Here is a 23,360-nt window from a genome sequence, read left to right as displayed (position 1 = left end):
GTTTTTTCGGAGTACTGCTTCTAAATTTAGTTTCTGTAGGTTTTAGTTTCTGTAATCCTAAATTAAAATTGTGTATGCAAATCGAGATATGGCAAGAAGAACCCTCCCCAGCCGAAAGAGCTAGAGAAAAAGAGGATCCCCCCCTGCCATGCTAACGCAACCACGAAGAGCCTTGGTGAATACTACCCAAATTATTTTGTGAAGATTAGCTGCCAACCGCCGACACCGTTGCTACCCGATTTATATTGCTAGATTAGCTTTACCACAGTACATAATACACACCAAACGATTTAATAGCAATTGCAATCAATTTGAGTGGAAATTAATAATTTGCTTTGCGTTAGCGGAAATATTATTGACTGTTGATCCGTGTAAGCGAATAATGAAACACAGGACCAGTTATGAAACGAGATATTTATTGCACCAGTATGTCAATATTGATACTACAATTAAAAACAGATTCAATTGATATTTATTTTGAAATATTAATTATTTAATAGCAGTGTTTGCTTTGGAATTTATGCTGTTAACAATATCCCCTAGAGGTGAACAAAACATTATTTTGATTATTCATCTGGTTGTTTTGCAACATACTTCTTATAACAAATTATAGATCTAGATAAATAATTTTTGATGCTGATAAAGCACCACAAAAACTTAAAAAGCTGGCCGTACTTATAACAGCTGTAGTAGTTCCAGTAAGTTTAACAATAACACCCATGCATATTGAAAGAATAAATTGAGCTAGGAAAACCATACTGCTAACGATTGCAACATCTGTACCCAAGCCGCGTACTCCAGATTCAAATTTTGCACAACCGCTGCCGTCTACTTCAAACTGAAATAAAAAAATAATGTAAACATCTTTAAAATGAACATAAAACAACTAAATAGTCGATAGTGTCCGACTATACGCAATTTTAAGCAGGGTAATATTTGTACTTGCTTCTATAGACACGAACAAGTTTCGGCTTTTTAGTTAATTGTTCAGCCAACCTTAAAACATTTTCCGCTTATTAATAGAAGCGATTCGGTTCTAAACTTGGTTTCAGGTTTACCATAGTAACACAATATAGGAAAATAATTACTTGTTTGTCCGACTTATTGGTACCGGTAGCTACTTGATTGACTGCTTATAATAATGTAATCGTAATTTCATAAACGATAAGCCCGTTTCTCTTCTGGGTTCCTAGCTTACTGTGGCTATGCGCCTTGAAAAATGTTGGGGAAGATCAATAGAGTGTACATAGGGGAAATAGGTCCTGGTCTCCCTGGGACGATCGTGTGGGGAGGATCGTGTGTTTTGCTTTTCATGTGGCCTTTCGTTACAAAAAGAGGATACAAGACGCTTCAAATAGAACGAGGGAGAGTATTATTACTTTAAGTTTAGGTAACGAGACAATCTTTTTTCGACCGACAGAAAATGCAGCTTAGTAACCTAAATAGAGTTGCCTAAAACATTCTTAAAACACGTAAGAGGTTCTAGTCGGGAGCTCCCGACTAAGGAATACCCTGAACCCTCTTATTCCCACACCAAATAAATCAATAAAAAAATGTTCCCTTGGCAGAGTTCGAACTCGCAACTGACCGCATTACTTACTGTCGACTCTACTCAACAGCTACACCAGCAAAAAGCAAAAAAAATATTTTCTCCGTTAGGGCTCGAGCTCGCGACAGACCGCACCAATAATTAAATACTTTTCTTAAAAAAAGGAACTAAAATAGAAAATAGAAAGGAACTAAAAAAGAAAAAAGCAATTACCATGCTGTTAGAATGCGAAGCAGACGCGCATGTATGTGTGTGTGTACATGTATTCAGAAATTCTTTGGTGTTTTCTTAACCGATTTTTATGAAATTTTCTACAGTATCTAATTGTACCATTGAATATTGCATTTAAATTGTAGCTTCAATTGGTTGGCAATATGGACGGACGGACAGACAGACGAACATGGCTAGATCGACTCGACTATTGATGCTGATCAATAATATATATATATGTCGGAGAACCAAGCGCTTCCCTGGGCGTGATATCGTTTTGCATCAACGAGATTTGTTTCTAGACTAATTTCACAATGCCAACATTCCACCAAGTGTGTACACCACCACGTGCGTATACCACCACTGACACTCGATTTCCAAGCGCTAGCTGTATATTCCTCTCTCTAACTTATTGTCCCGCTTAGGCTGCGCTGGACAGAGTACTAAATATAAATTAGACAAGCAACGTAGTCTTGTGAAATTCATAAAATTGATTTATTCATACTTTTATTCATTATCATTCGTAATACTTAAAATTAAACTCCACGACACGGCTCTCCTGACTATCACACGGCCTCGTGTGTTACAGAATAAAGAAGGAAAGTTACAATACGCTTTACCTAATCTGAAATAACAATTTGATCCAAAATTATGAAAGCAAAGTTATTTAAAATTTAAATAAAAAAAAAACAACCTCAAAATTATTTTTTAAAGGGCCAACTCAATGACAGAAGTACAGGGTATTATGATAACTGCGTCTTAGTATATCCGCATATAAGTGATTTCCCATTAGTTAACAACTCTCTTGTGAAGTTACTAGATAATCAGGACACTTTCCAATCCAGGGCCCTACTGTCAAGCTACTCACCAGATGCTGGACAAGTAAGAAAGTGAATTAGCATAACAGCGTGACCTTTAAGTATAGAGTCTGATATCTCACATTGAAATCCATCAATGCCTCCACTACATTGGATACGCCAATGCCTCTTATTCGTTAGAATCGACTAACGCATCATTGAAATCTTTTTCAACTCCGTCACTATCTTTAGAGTACTTAAATGCATCACTGACGTCTCTTTCAACGCCGTTACTGTCATTAGAATCCTCTAATGCGTCATTGACGTCTCTTTCAAAGCCGTTATCTCACGAGTCTAACTTAATGGAAATCCCCTCTGCCGGCGTACATCTCAACGACTCATGCAAATACTTATAAGTTCGCTGGTTAGCCAATGACTTTACAACGCATCGATCTCCCTTGAGCACTTCTGCCACTAAGAATGGGCCCTTGATCTAACTTTTTCTGGTGTCTTTCATCGTTTTTGAGCAATACATAATCGCCTATCTTAAATATTACAAATTTTGATTTGTTTTTGTCGAATCTAATTTTGTCATAGACAGCGTTCTTTTTTATATTTTCTTTAGCCATTTCTCTCAATAAACTTACGTCTTCTTTCCTATTATCTTCACACACATATAACATACCGAATGGTCTAGCTTCTTTTCCAATTAACAATTCTAGAGGACTATATTTCGTAGTTCCATTTGTCATGCAATTTATGGCCAATTGTATTTCACCTTAAGCGTCTTGCCAGGAACGCTCGCTACTCTCTATAGCGGTTAACATACGTTTCAACACACTCATAACGCGCTCGACCTGCTCTAATGTATAGAACAAAATTTACTAAAATCTGACCCCGTAAAACATCTGCCACGGTCGGCTATAATTCTTGTTGGTACGCCGAGCAAGGATATGGATGACTTCAAAGCATTGATGCAGCTTTCGGAATAAATATTTACAGTATGGTATAAATAGGTGATTTTGGTAAATGCATCAATTTGGACAATAACATATTCCTTTCGAACGCTTTTGCACTCAGTTTGCCAGTGATATCAATATTAACCGTATGTCACGGAATGTCTACTTTGGGTATTGGGTGATGTTCTGCTGTAATCTTGCCTGATGGTGGCTTAGTCAATTTACAGGTAATGCAGCGTTCGACAAATTTACGCACGTATTTAGACATGTTTTCGAAAAGTAATACTCATACATGTTGTCTAGGGTCTTTTCCCAACCAAGTCGTACAATTGCTTTATGGACGTGGCTTACTACAGACTATTTAAATCATCTGGGGATAACTGATAGACAGCGAGTTTTACGGCTTCTTTGAATTTTCCGAAATAGCATTTTTGATCTAAGCTCATAAGAAATCGCTACACTTTCCTCTATTTCATCGTTTTGAATATTCTAAATTATCGAAGAAGTCTCAGGATCTCTTTGTTGTTCGGTAAGAAGCCAATTTTCCGTTATCTCGGCCAATTGCACACTCGATGGGATCTTGGGAAGATATTTTTATAGGTAAGGGATTACGTTAGAAGAAATTTACTTGTGACTTTTCACTACCTGGTCTGTATTGTATGTCGAAATTAAAGGACTGCATATACGCCTACCATCTATGGACTCTAGGCGTAGGATCAATTTTATTGCGAGAAGCTTTTAGTGAATTACAATTGGTGTGAACGAGAAAATGTCGGCCTTGTAAGTAATGACGAAAATTTTTTATTGAATTGAATACAGATAATGTGTCCAATTCGTATGAATGATATCGAGATTCTGGAGGCGAAATTCGTTTGATGTTATATTCAACAACGTTGAACGTATTATCGATTTTGTGCAATAAAATTGCATCGTAACCATCCATACGGGCATCTGTATGCAGTTCTATTGGATGCTGAGGATCGTATATGGTAAGCACAGGTTCGTCTGTCAATATTTTTATGACCTTTTGCGAATGTGCTCATGATCTAATTTTCAATGCTTTATTCTTGCACGTAAGTCTGGTTTCATTATTTGTGAAAACTTTGGCATGAATTGTCGAAAGTACGACGCCAAGCCACTTGGGTAACAGACTGTGGGGGCGCCAAGTCAATCAATGCCCCTTCTCTAATTTCAAAACCCAGGTATTCGACACTAGATCTTAGGAAAATGCATTTGGCGGCTTTAAAAGAGAATCTTTCAAATGCCTCTTATTTTGCTTAAGAAGTTATCATAATATCATCCCTGTAAACAATGACAAAAGAGTTAGCAAGCCCACCTTATGCTTTCATCACGGCACATTGGAAGACAGATGGTGCATTCTTAAGACCGAAACATGGCCAGAAACTCGTATTGACCTTCTGGAGTAACGAAGGCTGTATGCTTAATCGAGTCTGGGTGAATTGGGATCTGGTGAAACCCACTTGCCATATTTTTTATCAGCAACAGTATTCGAATTCACTTCGCGATAGTCAACGCATAGTCGATCAGTGCCATTTTTTTTTTAAATGGAGTATATGAACGGTCAACAGCTAGGGCGAATAATATTTTATTCTTATTTTTTTCTAATATTTCTTACTATTTCCTTTTCATCTGAGCTGAGTCGGTATGGTCGTCTTTGAACGGCTTAGTTTGAATAGATTAAGCGTATTTCTAATTGACCTGTTGTAACTTGACTTTTGGGAATATTCTTTTAAAACATCATATAAAAGAGATTTATCTACATTGCACTACTCAGTCTCGATATTGTCTAGCTCAGAGCAGTTATTAGTAACAGCCACAGCACATACAGATTTTTTTTAAACAATATGACCTATCGATTGATATAGTGACAGTAAAGTCGTGATACGGAATTTCGCGGCCGATTATAATATCATAATTTAAGCAATCAATTAAAACAACATGAAATAGAACTTCACGGGAGTATTCGCTTATTTTAACATTTGATAACATTTGCAATACCCTTAAGAATCACTACGTTGTTAATTCGTTTTCCCGAAAGTTTGTGGGCTACAGCTTCTTTCACAAGGGAACCCTCTGCCCCAAAATCGAAGCAAAATTGATACGACTCACCAGATTGAATTAAGGTACTTGTTGAGTTACTAATGCTTTTTAGTTTTTTAGCACTGTTTAGAGCCTCAACCAAGAAATAAGTTAGTTTGGGCCTGTCACAACAACACGTTATAATTCAGTTAATTAGGAAAATTTATGTAGATTATAAGGTTATTTGGCTGTGGCTCAGAATTGATTCTTCGTTTCGCCTCGATCAACAACGAACTGAGAGAGCAGACAAAAAAAGAAATATGAAAAAAGAAATATATAAAAAAAGAAATTTATAGCAGCTGCGACAAGTGCAAGAAAAGCTTGCCAGCCCTGTTTATAATAAACAGCTGTTCCACTAGACCACAATTACAACCTCTTCTTATGTTTACATGAATGTTTAGACGCCTGACTTTCAACAGAATCCTTAAGCGGCAGCAGATGACTTTCCACTCGGTGTCATCGGCGAGGCAGAACTGCCGAATTGCTTCCATGTGGGGACTGCTAACCAAGAGACGTTTTAAATCCACCAGCTCATTCTTCGATCCGACGAAGTTTGTTGCGTTGTCGGACCAAATTTGACTGGGCTTGCCATGAGTGGCGATGAATCGCTTCAGGTCCTTGACTAGCTCTAGGTGCATTACCTTGCCAGTGAAACAAATGAAGACGCTGACATAGCACTTGATGGGTGGCCTTTACGAACTTCCGACTTGTAGAAGAAGGGTCCGCAATAATCGACTCCAGTTACGGTGAAGGCTCGAACGACTTCCAGACCTTCCCTTGGAAGTCTTGCCATCATAGGCTCGACAAAAATGGGCCTCGCTCTGAAGCAACTCATATATCTACTGACTGCTGTAGAGACTGTTCCTAATCCACCAATCGGCCAATATTTAAGTCGAATTTTGGCTAGAAGTGCACGGGGACCAGGGTGTAGATTCCTCTCATGAAACCGAACGATGACAGCTAAGGTGATTGCATGACGCCGAGGCAGTGTAATGGGGTGTTGCGCATCATAGTCCAGGAACGAATTGTTAAGCCGGCCACTGACGCGGAGGGGGTCATGTTCATCCAAAAATGGTGCAAGAGATGCAATAGAGCTTGATTTTTTCACATTTCCATGAGAATGTATCTCCTTGATGTCATCCCACAAGTTCGCTCTCTGTACAACCCGAAAAGGAATGCGAGTGCCGTGATGAATGTCTGCAACAGTGCAACAGTATTTCAACATCCTTCGAAGAGTATTACTCTGGGAAACGATACATGGCGAATGTTGCGAAAACTGCTGCATAGCTGCCTCCAGGTCGCATCACGTGCAATCGGCAAGCTTTCATCCCAAGTTAATTTGTCCTTAAAAAGCTGTTGAAGAAATATCTTGCCTTAGTTATGACTGGTCCCAAAAGTCGAAGCGGATCATAAAATCGGGCAACAATAGACAGAACTGATCGCATGCAGGGCTTAACAGTACAATCTAGAACAGAAAATGAAAATAGCAATAGAAAATCTCATACAAGACCAAGGGCCTTGGTGACATCGCTTCCATCATCGAACTTTAAGTACTGTTCTCTATCATCATTGGCTATTCCATTGAGTACTTCTTGGAGACTGGAACACCACTTTTGAAGCTTGAAGTTTCCACGAGACAATATCCCAGTCGGCTGACGAATTTTCTGTCTTCAGCAACTGAGTTGGCTCCGAATATCAAATCGTCAACGTAAAACTCCTGCTTGATGGCATCCGATCCAATTGGAAATGCATCACGCTCATCAAAGGCCAACTGGTGCATTGCGCACACGGACTGAAATGATGTTGATTTGGTCACATATGTTACTGTATCTAATTAAAAGATTTCGATTTCTTCTGAGGCGAGTCCCTCTACAGGATGCACTGGAAGTAACTATCAGGCGAAGTCACTCGGACACAACGATACATTTTGCAAATATCAGCTGTGAGAGCAACAGGATATGTGCGGAAGCGAATCAGAATGTGAAACACTTTAGGTTGAATGATTGGTCCCGCCATCAGTACTTTATTAAGAGAATGTCCGGAATCAGTAGTTGCTGAGCCATCAAACACAACACGCAACTTGGTTGTGGTGCTGCCTTCTTTCAAGACGCAATGATGTGGGAGGAAGTATTTACAACAGCCACTCAACTCTGGACTAACTCGCGACATGTGATGTAGATCCAGAAACTCTTTGATGAATGTCGAATACTGCTCCTTCAGATGCATAAGACTTTCCTAGAAGCTCTGCACTCCGCTTCAGAGCAACCGCACTGAATACTCGCCGGATGATAAACGGGTGAAGTTATTGGCAAAATGCTGCTCGCATTCCGCCTCTTCTTTGGTGGCCTTTACTGTAGGCTCTTCCAAGCTTTCAATTTCCCAAAACCGCTGAACCAACTCATCCAGACGGACGTCCAACTGACTAGCTTCGCTATTAGGAGTGCGGCCGGCAGCCAACAACGAGGTACTGCGCGGTCTCTCAAATCCACCGGTCACGACCCAGCCAAAACGAGTTTTTTGCAGAAGAGGTAGTTCTGGCAAAAGCACAATTTGCCCAACAGACAAAAGCTCATAGAAAAGGCTCGCTCCAATTAAGAGATCCACTCGCTGTGGCTTGTTGAACGCAGGATCAGCCAACCTTATGTTCGAGGGAATTTTCCAGTCTGATGAATCAATGACGAAGCTGGGCTGACTATCGGTAATTGTTGGAGTCACAAGAGCATCAAAGGTGGCTGAATAATCTGAGTCTTGTGATTTCATGTTAATCCTAACAGCTGTTCCTTCAGTAGAGACGCTTGTGTCTCCGAGATCCATGACAACTGTCGACGACCTGGCTTTCCTTAACTGAAGTCTCTGTGCGAAACGGGATGTGACCATGTGCAACTGCGAGCCTGAGTCTAATAAGGCCCAACAGGGAAAGAAGAAACCAGAACTATTCTTTACCAGTAGCACTGCAGTGGCCAGGAGCACAACACCAGTGAGAGTGCGTCGAAGTGGCGTCGCCCAAATCAGCCGATGTAAGTAATGGTGTCGGCGCGTCAGCGTCTCTTGAAGTGGCAAAATGCAACAGTGTATGATTCTCTTCTCCACAAGTACGACAATGACTACTACTCCAAGACCGAGTTTGGTGTCCCTTCCTTTGGCAGTTATAACAAAGGGCCAGTTTCTTGACTTCTTTATGCCGAAGGTATGGAGACAAATTTCCGAATTTACAACATGTGTAGATCCCGTGACCAGCTACAAGCACTCTTTTGCTGTGGTTAGTGTTATGGTTGGATTTGCCCACCTGATAATTGGTTATATGGGATGTCATGGCATGTTGCACGCTCTCCACTCAACGGCTGTCGGGATTTTGTCATTGCCTGCGGCTTCCTCCCATTTGGTCTGAGTCTGGGTGTCCAACCTTTGAAGCAGCGTGTGGACTATTATGCATCCCAAAATTTGCTCCAAACTGTCCGTTTGTTACTAAATCTTCTATTTAGGATATCAAGAGCCACAGGATAATTGGCACCGGTAAACTCCAAGGATCGAACCGAATCCAACGCAGGGCCAGACAAACATGAGCGAACCTTTCAATGTTAGACAGCTCGGTATCCTTGTCAACTGACTCAAACATCGCAATAAAATCCGAATATTCGGTATAACCACCGGAAAATGTTGGTAATTTGAGCTCGGGCAGGCGCGTTCTGTTGGCTAAGATCAAGGTTTGGTTTGGCAAATCCTCATGACGAAGAAAGGTTGAGTGGGGCGGGCCGTTAGATTGAATATTACCGCGAACGCGAGCTTCAACCATGGCGATCAACTCGTCAAAATCATCACGTAGCTGCCAATTTCATCGAAATTAAGCTCCTCTAGCGAGTTATGCGCGGTATTAAAGGCAGACTTAGTTTGTTCAATTAGCAAAAGGCGCACTTCTAAGTCGACGGCACAAGAGTTGTTAATTTTATCCTAAGATAATTAATTTTCAATACACTTGGCTTACTCGAACAATGCAACCGCTTTGCGCTTAAGAATGACTGCATATCATCTGTGTTCTCGCATTGCATCATTTTTTCACAAGCAAAAAATCAGAACACCAAACTGAGCACAAAACATGCGACGAATTGTGCAGCTGCTTATTTACAAGCGTATGTATATAAGGCGAATAACCGCGCAAGGGGAAGAGCGCGGAAGTCAACTAGCGGCGTTAATGTATATGCGAATATTTGGGAGCTGTAAATGGTCAGCTCACACAGGCGGTTTGCACTTGCCTAATTATAACAATTTACGATGATTATGTTCTACTTGAATAATCAAAATTTTAATTTGCAATAGATTTATTTTGCTTGTGTGCACTGCAATGTTAAATCTCGCCGGGGCCTCCAAATGTTGAGTTACTAATGTTTTTTAGCAACTGTTTAGAACCTAAACCAAGAAATTAGTAAATTTCGGCCTCTCACAAAAACACGTTACAATTAAGTTTATTAGCAAATTTATGCAGATTATAAGGTTATTTGGCTGTGGCTCAGAATTGGTTCTTCGTTTCGCCTCGATCAACAACGAACTGAGAGAGCAGACAAAAAAGGAATATACAATTTATAGCAGCTGCGACAAGTGCAAGAAAGGCTTGCCAACCTTATAACCTTATAACCTTATAATAAACAGCTGTTCCACTACACCAAAATTACAACCTCTTCTTATGTTTACATGAATGTTTGCTTATGCTAATTTGATGAGGCTGCTGCAGAATCCAACAGTACTTATTGGCTCTTTTATATGGCACAGGTTCACTCGCTTTTCATTTACTTTATTTTGAAACGATGGTGATGACGGTTGTAAATATTGTCCGAAACTCATTTCCTTTCATTTAGACACCAGCGATGTAACAAGTCGAGTTCCATATAGTGAAAGGCATTCCCCATCTTTTGGGCGACCATTGAGAACATTGAAAACTGTGCCGGCTGTCGTTTCGTTGCCCTCAAACTGTTTTAGAAATAATTCTTTAAACTGGCTCCATGCCATATCAGCAAAAGATATTTGTGACATGGCGTGGATTAAGTCCACTGTAAAACATCATGCGGCAGCACTGGAAATCGAGTTGTCAGGGTTAAGCTTTTAAAAAAAAAAAATGTCTTAAAAGGACCTTGTAACAGATGTCTTTTGTTGCTTTTAATACTTTAATTAAATTGCGGTGTTGCGATTACAGAATAGAGCATAGACGGTCCTCACGGTTAACTTGGTGTGAAGGGGATCCCACTTCTGATGTCGGGTAAGTGTCTTCATTTTCGAGAGCATCCTCGACTACCTTGTGAACCAAACGCTTCGTTGCGCGTGACTTCGTGTTGCATCAACGAGATTTGTTTCCACCACGTGTGTACACCAACACGTGTGTATACTACAACTGACACTCGCCTTCCAAGCGCTAGCAGTATATTCCTCTCTCTCTCTCTCTCTCTAACTCATTGTAACGCTGCGCTGGACAGAGAACTCTGCCAGGCTCGCAATTATGCAAAGCACAAAGCAATGCATAAAGGATCAGTATAGAATGGAAGAAATATAAATTAGACAAACAACGCAGTCTTGTGAAATTCATAAAATCGATTTATTCATGCTTTTATTCATTTTCATTCGTAATACTTAAAATTAAACGCGACGACATATACTTTATGTGCCTGTTACATACACTTGCATTATACATTATACATTATACACTTTATACGCATTTTCAATGAGTTCAGGCTATAAAAATTTGGACATATGTGACAACAGAACACAATCTTGCTCACAGATGAACGTGAAGCAGATACTTCACGACTACTATTTTGCAAAAAATTAACAAACTTCGCTTTATTAATGGGAAAGAAATGCAACACTTGTGCAAAAACCAAATACGATAGACTTCCCAAAAGACAAGAGCCTGGTTCCATCATATATACGAAATGCCAAGTGTGTGTCTAGAGCTAAAATTGGTTCTTACAGTAAGAGTCGGCGGAGTATGGCATTATATTACGGGCAGCTCCAACAAGGTTACTGGGCAATATGACGCAGTTTCAGTATAATGGCCCAAGTGCTCGAACTGGAGCTCCTTGGCCTCGCAGACCCCGTTGGATTGACAACTTCTTCCACTTTGAAGTATTGGCGTTTCAGGCAACCACCTCCTCTCGTGACCTTCTCGCCTTTTAATCATGCGTTGCCGAAGAATGATTAAACCTCTGATAAACATGCAGATTCTTATTCGAACACAGAATGTCAAGGTCGTATTTGACATGCACATTCTACTCATTAAGCCAGAGTTCAAGTTGGAGACTCAATACTTATTCGTATCCAAAAATGTTCAGCAACGACGTGGATACGAAATAGGAATTTTTGGAGAACAATGATGCGTTTAACGACGTTGGTGCTGTGTGTTCGAATATGGCAAGAAAAGTGCATGGTTCAGCAACCTCTGGGCCAGTTGTTAATGATGATGATGGCTGGGCTTAGATTTTCAGTTTTAACGCACTCTGCATGTAAGCCGCGATCGCAGGTGAAATTAAAATTAACTTAATTCTTGAGTTTTCAATAATGCAGTGGATGATGCTATCGGACTGTGAGGTCTTAATATTATTTCGTTAAGATTTCCTGATTCTTCTGTTATGCATGATGGATTTGGTTGTTGGCGTAAGTTAAACGGTTTATTTGATCCTGTGACTTGGTGTTTATCACCACCTGCTTGTATATTGACTCTATGAGTTCTGACTTGGACAACTTAGCTATTCCGTGAACCCTTCAAGAGGCATCAGGGGTGCCTACTACGATCTTGAACAATTGTTTTTTTTTTGTTAGCTACTTTTATCAGAGCGATATAATTACTTAGCTCAGCGAAAATTGTGGATTTTAAATTAGTTTAACAGATTAGACACATATACATATATTCATAGAAACGTATTTAGTGGTATTTAATACAGTTTGTGAATTTTATGTAACGAACGACTAGGTGAGTCGGGTAGGTCCTTTTCAAACGCCTTCCTCTTCGCTTTCTTAGCAGGTTCCTTGCCAGGACGTTAGGATGGTTGTGGAGCTTATTTGAGTGGCTCGCTGTTTGCCTGTTGACTACGTCGCCCACCATTGGTAGCCTGAGGTCCTTATGCGATGTCGCGTGTGCGGATATACCATTCAGCTTCATTCATTTTGCGCGAGGTTTTGACCTCAATGGTGCGAATTTTGTTCAGGTGTGATTTTGCAGCTATACCATAGACTTGGAGCCCATAGCGCTACACAGGGGCAAGGATAGGATCTTAGATGAGGACCTTGTTTTGGAGCGAGAGTTTGTTGTTGGATTTGAGAAGCAGGGTGCACTGCGATTTTCCATCTACTAGCCCCGTTTTCAAATCGCTTAGCCCCGTTTTCAAATCGCTTGAGGTACTCCTGCAGGAGGTTAGTTGCAATGTAAACACAGTTGTGCTTTGGAAGGATTGCCGTGTCGTCAGCAAACGTGGCCAACAGATGGTCCTACCGATCATTCCGTGTGTTAGCATTTGCAGTGGGCATGTCATGTGCAAAGAGGTTGTATTAAGTTTTTTTTTTTTTTTTTCCTTTTATTAGCTAATTTGTTGATACTATGCTTGATCATCTTAAACTATTTTAACAATAATGGATTGAACATACTTAACATTACATAATAAGTTTTAAATGGCTGTATTAAGTGGGACTCAAAACACTGCCTTACAGAACGCTCGCTTTTATGCGTTTGTTTTGAGAGGCTACTCCTCTTGAAATATTCTCTCAGTTGGAACTTCGCAATGATGCTAAATAGCTGCATATTTAGTTTTGTGTTTACTTTAGTGAAAGAAGATCTGCGTGCCACACCAGGTCAAAAGCTTGCTGGATATCGAAATATGCCGCCACCGCATATTTTTATACCCTGAACCCATTAAAAATGGGTATATTGTATTTGTGCAAAATCCAAATGTATGTAACAGGCAGAAGGAAACATCTCCGACCCCATAAAGTATATATATTCTTGATCAGCATCAATAGCCGATTCGATCTAGCCACATCCGTCTGTCTGTCCGTCCGTCCGTCCGTTCGTCCGTCCATCCGTCCGTCCGTATGTATGAACGCAAGCATCTCAGAACCTTTAAGAGCTAGAGACTTGAAATGTTAGATGTAGGTGCTCCTAGTTCCCGCGCAAATCGAGTTTATTTCCGATAATCGATAACTTACTCAGTTTCCAAGCAATGAATAAAAATCGATATCGATATCTTGTTTTTTTTTGGCAATTTTGCTAAATAATAAGAGCTAGAGTCACAAAACTTGACATTTACATAGCTTCTAAAATAGAATATATTTGCTTACTTGTTTTCTGTTTAAACCGTCTAGTATGAAGTTAACTAACTATGAAGTTGCTCAGGGGATTGCATGTCTTATATCCGTACTTTCCAGGATCCTTCTAAGCCTGACGAAGGCTTCTGCTCTGTCGTATGGCGATCTGCCCCAGATGCAGCATGCCGTTTATACTGCCTGGTGCGCTAACAGAGGGCGGAATTCGAGTTCTCGTCAGCTGTTGCTTCCTCCAGCATGGTGGCTGTGGCATTTCTTTTCAGGATAAGCTGCTCCTTCCTGACCCTGTTAGCTGTGCGACGATAAATCCTGTCAAGCGTGGAGCGAGAAGATATTCCAAAAGGGGGGATAACGTCCTTGAACGCTGGTTTGTAGGGACTGGGTAAATATATGCTGGTGTCGCGTTGGCGCGTACATGGCCCAACAGGGTTTGGATTGCAGCGTCGGCGTCCTCGGCTAATAGAATTTGCGTGTTTAGGTTAATCAACTTATTTAGATCGGTGTTAAATCGTTGGTTGTCGGACCCAGGGGACAAGCCTGCATTTTTTGGGATCCTGTGTGTAGCCGAATTTATCGTTGGATGGAGTGGCAGGTGGACGAGAGATAGATCGTACTCTTCAGGAATCAATATTACGCTGTTAGGGATGCCATTGTATATAAAAACGGTCTACCGGTGGCTGAGCAGGGAGTGAGCGCCTCATGAGGCGTAGCGCCTCTGCTATCAACTCTGTAGTTTCCCCACTGTCTGTGCTTTGCATCGAAGTCATCTCCAACAATGAATTTGGAACCAACCTGGTCAAACAGAGAGTCAAATTCAACTCGGTTCCAGGTTATGTTAGGTGGTTGATACGCTGCCGCAACGAGGATTTCGGCCAAGGAAGTCTCCACCATGATAACAGCTGGATGTGTCTCATTGGAGGTCACTGTTTGCAGATGGTATTGTGCTAAATCCTGTTTTGCCAGTACTGCAGCACCACCTCTAGCGTGTCCTGTTGGGTCCGCACGGTAACAGACGTACCATTCCAGGTTTGTGTGTACTTTGTACAGTGGTTGGTGGAGCTGCATTGGTTTAACGGTGGGCTGAAAAGTGCGCGCTGGGGGTTGGCGGGCTTGTACATGATGACCTGGCTGTGGTGCAGCAGCATACCACGTGCCCTGTCTTACAATTCTCGCTTATTTTGAGGGTGGCTATATCGTGTAGGAGGGGAGATATTGATGGCCGTCTTCCTGGCATTTAGTCTCACCTGTGTGAGTCTCACCTTGTGCATCCTTTATGGGAGGCAGCATGGTTTCCCACGCAGTTGAAGCATCGCAGGTCGGGTAATGCTCAGAGTTTGTCGGGAGCTCAATATTGTCTCGTTGACGGCCAACCTTCTTGAGTCACAGCGCTTCCCTGATTTTTTGTGCCTGCTTGAGCTCAACAATCCAGAAGTTGCGACTTGGCGAGTCGTTGGTGAAGTCTGCACTGGCATTACTTGTAGGCTGTCTGGCACCAAGATTGTATTAGTTCGTCACAGTTTGGCCCTGTGATGTGAAGGCAGTTTCAATCTGGTTTCTGGGAGTAGAAGCGGTCACATTTTTAGCCACGGCGCGGTATGGTCTGTTTTCCTTTAGGCAGTAGTGGGTAAATTGCGCTCTCACTTCAGTGAGCTTGCGGACAATTGCTCTGTGAGTGTCGGCGTTTTCGGTGTATATTCTTAGATAGCCAGAGGGAGAGACCTTGAACTCGTAGACGTCTGGGACCACTGCCTGATCTATTGTTTCCTCCATTGCGACAACATCGCTGACTCCAGGAACTGTTATCGGCCTGGGTTTTGAAAATCTACTTCGCTGCATGCTGTTGGTCTGGGCATGGGAGCGCTTCGTAGGCAGTGTCTATCTCGTCGTCTTCAATGGCAGAGGCGTTTCCCAGAAGCTCAAGAGGAGCATATCGGTTACTCGGCTTGTGTTGCGATTATTAACCGGCTTTGGCCAACGATGTATTCTTACGTCTTTTTTTGGGGCAACCTTTTGCCAATTTACCAATGGCTCATAGAAGGATGAAGTAGCACCTACTGTCTTGTGGCACAAGAAGTTGCCAAGGAGGGATTCTGGCTACCAGACGGGGTGGACTGCAAGGTAGGATTGGCGGCTTTGGGCAGGTCCAGATGGCAACTAGGGCGGCTCGGCTTGTGCCTGTTGAGGCAGATGTCGTGCAGCCGCTGTTGAATGACGCTTTGGTTGTAGCGGTTGTTGCTGTCGTTGTGCTGACAGCGCCATGTCGTTGCAAGCGCCCAGTCGAGCATTCCTGTGTACCGGCTGACCGCGAGGTGAAGGCGCCGTTTCAGTTTGGGCTACTGGCGAGCATGTCTTTGTAGTATCGGTAAAAATCTTCCAGTGGCCTGCTTCCATGGCGAATGCCATCTGTTCGCCTTGAGGTCGGTTGCTTGTAGCCATTGCTTCTTACTTTGTTATTTTTTTCCAGCAAGAAGAGTAGAAGAGTCAATGCAGCGTCTGCTTAACCAGCACTATCAGTTCATCTGCAAGTGAGGCTTTGCTGCACACGCGCACACACACATACGGACTTGAGTTGCTATCACCAGCTTAGTTTTGCAAGGAATTGTTAACTCGCACTGCACGCGGTAATTCTTTGTTAAAATAATTGATAATTTTTTTAACACTTGCGTATAGTTTACTTACTGAAAGCAGAATTTGTATGGATTGCCCTGGGGCGGGCTTTACTCACTGTCACTTTCTTTGTTTATGCCTGCAGCCAGCGGTGCACTTACTCGATTAAACACTCAAGACTGCAATTTTCGCGTCCGATCACCAAAGAAACACAAACGCTTATCGCCATCCTATGGTGCACTTGCAACGGGGCGAATGGGAGAATCAGGCTTAGGATTCCTGGAGGTGAAGTAAACTGTGCCATGTTTACCCATAACCCTGTCACATACCATCCTCGGTAGTCAGCGGCACCACAGGTAGGCATGGGTTTTCGATGATAAAAGCCGTGCTTTTATTTAGGTCATCAACAGTGCGGCTGCCGAAAGTTCGCGTTACGGCTGGGTAGAACGTAGTTAGTCCTGTTATGTTGACATATGGCTTTTGTATTAGCGCGAAGAGGTGGAAAAAATCACGCATACGTACACCGGTTGTCGACGGACGCAATATGGCGTCGGCAACAGTTGGTTTGAATGGAGCTCAACATTATTGTCTAGCTTGCATCCAACAATGCGACATAAAGCATCTTATGCCCGGATGGTAGTCCTACAAAGCGGGAGGTCCGGCTGACTTGAAGGCTTGGCAAAGATAGGTGCGTACGAGCGGTAGTGGTAGCTGCATTCTAGAGTGTGAGCAGTCTCAAGCAGCGCGATCCTAATGGTTGTGACATCGTCAGGTCCTTCGCGCTTAATAATCGTCGAGTTCTCACGCGGCTCGTTTGCCACCAGCAGATATTTCCGAGAGGATCGCCGAAGTCCCCTTTGGCCACGATGCGCCAGGCTGAGCATCGCGCAATAAGGGTGGCGGCAGTAATAGCGGCTCTACGACTATCATCTTTGAATAACTGACCCTGCGTTGTACTGATTTCCCCATTTGCTACAAGCAGTTAACAGGCAAAGTTTTCGGAAACAAATTCTGCCGATTGCTGCAAAATGACAAAGCTAGCCAACTAAATTGTTCTAAGCTACAGGTTGTAATCTAAAGCTATGTATAACAGGCATCCGAAAAAAACAAGAGCTTAGCGAAACACCAATCCCAATTCACACTGTAAAGATTCTCTATATCGATATTTTTATAAGCGATTAGAAGTATTTCCTTCCATGCGTGGACAAATGTTCTAAGTTCACCGTCATTCAGCAGATCCCCGTGTGTTATACTTCGATGACGACGCGTTTTTCAAATCAGAGACGAGATGGTCATTGTTATTAAGAATTAATGGGGGTGACAATCGAGAACGCACCACCATAACAACAACCAACAAACAGGTGTAGGGGAGTGCAGCCGCACATCTCATTATTTCACAGCCGAAGACCAATAGTGCGTGGAACTAAAATTGTGGCAGACCCCAGTCCTATTTAAGGGGTACGGACGTGATATTACCATTGTTTTTGCGATAATTTAAGAAGCTATCGTATACTTTCCTTTATGCTAGGCCTATACTCGTGGAACTTATAGTTTTCGCACTAATTAATGATCGGATTCACGACTATTCATACTTTGATTATAGTCCAATAGTGGATGACAGCATTCATCAAATATCTCAGATACCCGACATATAGTGGACAATGGCAATGTCAGAATTGCTTCAACAGTCTCACATAGAAAGGCTGTTAGACATATATATCAAACATATTAGAAACTTATTGTCTGCGTTGCAAGTGCACCATAGGATGGCGAGAAGTTTAGACTTATTAGACACAGCGTACAAGATTAGTTACGTTTGTGTGTTTTTTTGGTGATTGGACGTGAAAATTTCAGTCTTAGGCTGTGTGCGCGTTAATCCACCGCTGGGTCCAGGCATAAACAAAGAAAGTGACACTGAGTAAACCCCGCACCAGGGCAATCCATACAAATTCTGCTTATAGTGGGTAAGCTATACGCAAGTGTTAAAAAAATTATCAATTATTTTGACAAAGAATAACCGCGTACAGTGCGAGCTAACAATTTCTTGCAAAACTAAAGCTGGTGATAGCAACTCAAGTGCACATGTGTGTGTGCGCGTGTGCAGCTAAGCTTTCACGAGAGAGCTTTTGCTGAACTGATAGTGCTGGTAAAGCAGACGCTGCAGTGACTCTCCTCTGCTCCCTGCTGGGAAAAAATAACAAAGTAAGAAAGTGAGAAACAAATAACGAATAACAAACAGATGCATTCGCCAATTTACCCGCTGCCGAACAGCTCAGCAACTTACCCTACTAACATGGCTGCTACTGTCGACCGGCTCGATGGAAGCAGGCCGGCAAAATTGGCAAAAGGTTGATTCAAAACAAGACGCAGAAATACATCGTTGGCCAAAGCCGGTTTATAATCGCAACACCAGCGCGGGAGCTAAGTCCGTAACTCCTATTACAGCTTTGACGATTAACAGATATGCTCCTCTTGAGCTTCAGGGAGACGCCTCTGCCATCGAAGACGACGAGGTAGACATTGCTTACAAAGCGCCCCCATGCCCAGACCAACAGCATGCAGCGAAGAAGATCTCCAAACCCAGGCCGATAATAGTTCCTGGAGTCAGCGATGTTGTCGCAATGGAGGAAACCATAGATCCGTGCGGATCACCCATCAGGACACGCCAGAGGTGGTGCTGCATTGCTGGCAAAACAGGATAATGCACAATTCCATCTGCACACAGTGACCTCCAGTGAGACCAGCTAGCTGTTATCATGGTGGATACCCCCTTGGCCGAAATCCAGGTTACGGCAGCGTATCGACCATAAAACATTACCTGGAACCGAGATTAATTCGACTCTGTTTGACCAGCTTGGCCCCAAATTCGTTGTTGAAGGTGACTTTGACGCAAAGCATAGACTGTGAGGAAACTACCGAGCTGACAGCAGAGGGACTGCGCTGCATGAAGCGCTCACTCCCTGGTCAGCTCAGGTACTGGCCACTGGTAGACCTACGCACTTTCCATACAACCGGCAAAGTACGCCTTCCTTTATTGACTTTTTATATAGAATGGCATCCCCAACAACGCAATATTTATTCGTGAAGAGTACGATCTATCTTACGACCACCTGCAACTCCTTACAACGATCAATACGGCTACACCAAAAACATAGACCTGTCTCCCTGGGTCAGACAATCAACGCTTTAAGGTCGATCCAATTGATCAATTAAAACACACAGATTCTGTTAGCCGAGGACGTCGACTCTGCAGTCCAAACCCTGTAGGACCATGTACATGCCACAGCCGCCAACACGGCGCCAGCATATATGTACCCAGTCCCTACAAACCAGCACTCAAGGACGTTTTTCCCTATTTTGGTAGGTCTTCCCGCCCCAATAATAAATATGTCCGTACCCAGGACCCAACAATTGTGGGGACAGGATTTATCGTCGTATACCTAACAGGGTCAGGAAGGAGCTGCTTATCCTAAAAGAAATGCCACAGACACCTTTCTGGAGGAAGCAACAGCTGACGAGAACTTGAATTTCGAGCTCTGAAAGCTCACCAGGCAGTATAAACGGCATGCAACACCAAAGTTTTCCATCCGTCATGCCAACGGCACCTGGGCTATATCGCCAAAGGACAGAGGCAACAAAGAGTCGCGCAAACCCTGGAGGAGCCCTTCCAAATGTCCCTCCTTGTGGCACCAATCACAGTACACGAAGTGAAGTGGAAGATTAAGTGTATTAAAATCCGCAAAGCCCCCAGCGAAGACTGTTTTGATTACCGGCCAAAGCCTCCCAGCCAGCTGCAATCCTCTCTCCCCATCAGCCTCTTACCTGCTTTTGGAAAAATTCTGGAGAGATGTATCCTTAGAAGCATCCCGGGAAGTACGGAAATGAGACATGCAATTCCGAAGTTCCAGTTTGGATTCCAACTCAGGCACGGTACACCTGAGCAACTCCATCGGGTAGTTAACTTAATACTAGATGGTTTCCACAGAAAAGAGTATGCGGTTGCAGCATATCTCTATATCCAGCAAGCTTTTCAACTGGTGGCACGCAGATCTTCTTTCATCAAGAACAAACTTAATATGCAGCTATTTAGCATCTTTGCGAGCTTCCTAACTGAGTGAACACTTTAAGTGCTGCAGGATGGCGTAGCCTCTCAAACCAAAAGCATAAAAGCGAGCGTTCCGCAAGGCTGGGTTTTGGGGCCCACTTTATTCAGCCTGTTTACACAAGATATGATCACTGCAAATGCTGGCAGACGGAATGATAGGCAGGACCTTCTAGTGGCCACGTTTGCTGCCGAAACGGAAATCCTTGCAAAGACTTGTACATACATATATATCAAGTATATTTCATATTATGGCAATCACAGCCTCCCCGCTACTACATCTTAGAAATATAAGACACAATTTAAATGCAATTGACATTTTGAGAATACGCAGATATTCTATGGTACAATATACAATAAGATATACGTAGAAAAGTTCATTAAAATCGGTAGAGAAAAATCAAAGTTATATTTTACTGCGCAATTGGATGGAGCGCAAATTGCAAGAATTTCTATATACATGTATAAGTTAACACATAATGTAGGATATTTCATAAGTTTATAATCAACCCTCGCTATCGCGTGCTTCATAAGTAAAGGAACAGCCCTCGCAATTGCGACACTGCCTACTTTGTATCAGTGCGCTATAGCTGCAATGGTCAGCGGCGGTAACCGGACACTTTTGTTTTGCTGCAAGAGTTTCCGTTATTGCCTAAGATTTTGCTGAGTCGGCTTGCCGACCATGACATTGTGGCGTGAGGCGAGTTTTGGCTTAGTTTACGTGAAATATTCTGTGTATTAAGAAATTAGTTTTTAATGCGGCTTTCACTGAGGCACATCGGCCCAGGGACTTCGCGCTTTAATTAACTCACTCACTACGGCGTATCGGCCTAGTGTTTTATAAATAATCAAAATAAAGTCTTATGACGCAAATCCGCGAAGACCTTTTATTAAAATATTAATTTATACACACATTCACAATCACGATTGTTTTCTGTGTTGCTGTTTTAATTCGAGCTTTCTCAATAATACTAAATTATCGGTGTGCTTGTTGAGTTAAGGAAAGTGTTGCGGTCTGTCACGAGTTCGAGCCCTACCAGCGAAATGTTTTTTTGTTTAGCTGGGGTGACTATTATGTAGAGGTAGAGCAAATAAGCGGTGAGTTGAAAGTTCGAAACCTGTCAAGGGGTTTTTTTTTTTTTATATTTAGTAATAGTCAATATCAATATCAATATCAATATCAATATCAATATCAATATCAATATCAATATCAATATCAATATCAATATCAATATCAATATCAATATCAATATCAATATCAATATCAATATCAATATCAATATCATTATCAATATTAATATCAATATCAATATCAATATCAATATCAATATCAAAATCAAAATCAATATCAATATCAATATCAATATCAATATCAATATCAATATCAAAATCAAAATCAAAATCAAAATCAAAATCAAAATCAATATCAATATCAATATCAATATCAATATCAATATCAATATCAATATCAATATCAATATCAATATCAATATCAATATCAATATCAATATCAATATCAATATCAATATCAATATCAATATCAATATCATATCAATATCAATATCAATATCAATATCAATATCAATATCAATATCAATATAATATCAATATCAATATCAATATCAATATCAATATCAATATCAATATCAATATCAATATCAATATCAATATCAATATCAATATCAATATCAATATCAATATCATACAATATCAATATCAATATCAATATCAATATCAATATCAATATCAATATCATATCAATATCAATATCAATATCAATATCAATATCAATATCAATATCAATATCAATATCAATATCAATATCAATATCAATATCAATATCAATATCAATATCAATATCAATATCAATATCAATATCAATATCAATATCAATATCATATCAATATAAATATCAATATCAATATCAATATCAATATCAATATCAATATCAATATCAAATATCACTATCAATATCAATATCAATATCAATATCAATATCAATATCAATATCAATATCAATATCAATATCAATATCAATATCAATATCAATATCAATATCAATATCAATATCATATCAATATCAATATCAATATCATATCAATATCAATATCAATATCAATATCAATATCAATATCAATATCAATATCAATATCAATATCAATATCAATATCAATATCAATATCAATATCAATATCAATATCAATATCAATATCAATATCAATATCAATATCATATCAATATCAATAGCAATATCAATATCAATACAATCAATATCAATATCAATATCAATATCAATATCAATATCAATATCAATATCAATATCATATCAATATCAATATCAATATCAATATCAATATCAATATCAATATCAATATCAAATCAATATCAATATCAATACAATATCATATCAATATCAATATCAAGTCAATATCAAATATCAATATCAATATCAATATCAATATCAATATCAATATCAAGCATAATCAATATCAATATCAATTATCAATATCAATATCATATCAATATCAATATCAATATCAATATCAATATCAATATCAATATCAATATCAATATCATATCAATATCAATATCAATATCAATAATCAGATCAATACAATATCAATATCAATATCAATATCAATTATCAAATATCAAATATCAATAATCACATATCAATATCAATATCAAGTATCCAATATCAATATCAAATATCAATAATCAATTATCAATATCAA

General features: G+C 40.7%; 1 protein-coding gene across 1 annotated transcript in view; it reads right to left on the bottom strand.

The window, feature by feature from the left end:
* Positions 1–414: 414 nt before the first annotated feature.
* Positions 415–23,360, bottom strand: part of lovit (loss of visual transmission) — a 172,837-nt gene continuing 149,891 nt past the window's right edge. Inside the window, exon 7 of the mRNA XM_002058695.4 lies at positions 415–838. Within this exon, the coding sequence (XP_002058731.2) occupies positions 608–838 (231 nt within the window). The 3' untranslated portion in view covers positions 415–607. The remainder of the gene's footprint in view (positions 839–23,360) is intronic.

The sequence above is a fragment of the Drosophila virilis genome, chromosome 2, assembly GCF_030788295.1.
Source record: "Drosophila virilis strain 15010-1051.87 chromosome 2, Dvir_AGI_RSII-ME, whole genome shotgun sequence".
In the NCBI taxonomy this organism is placed as follows: domain Eukaryota; kingdom Metazoa; phylum Arthropoda; class Insecta; order Diptera; family Drosophilidae; genus Drosophila; species Drosophila virilis.
The sequence above is the reverse complement of the archived record's forward strand: the minus strand, read 5'-3'. Positions and strand labels throughout refer to the sequence as shown.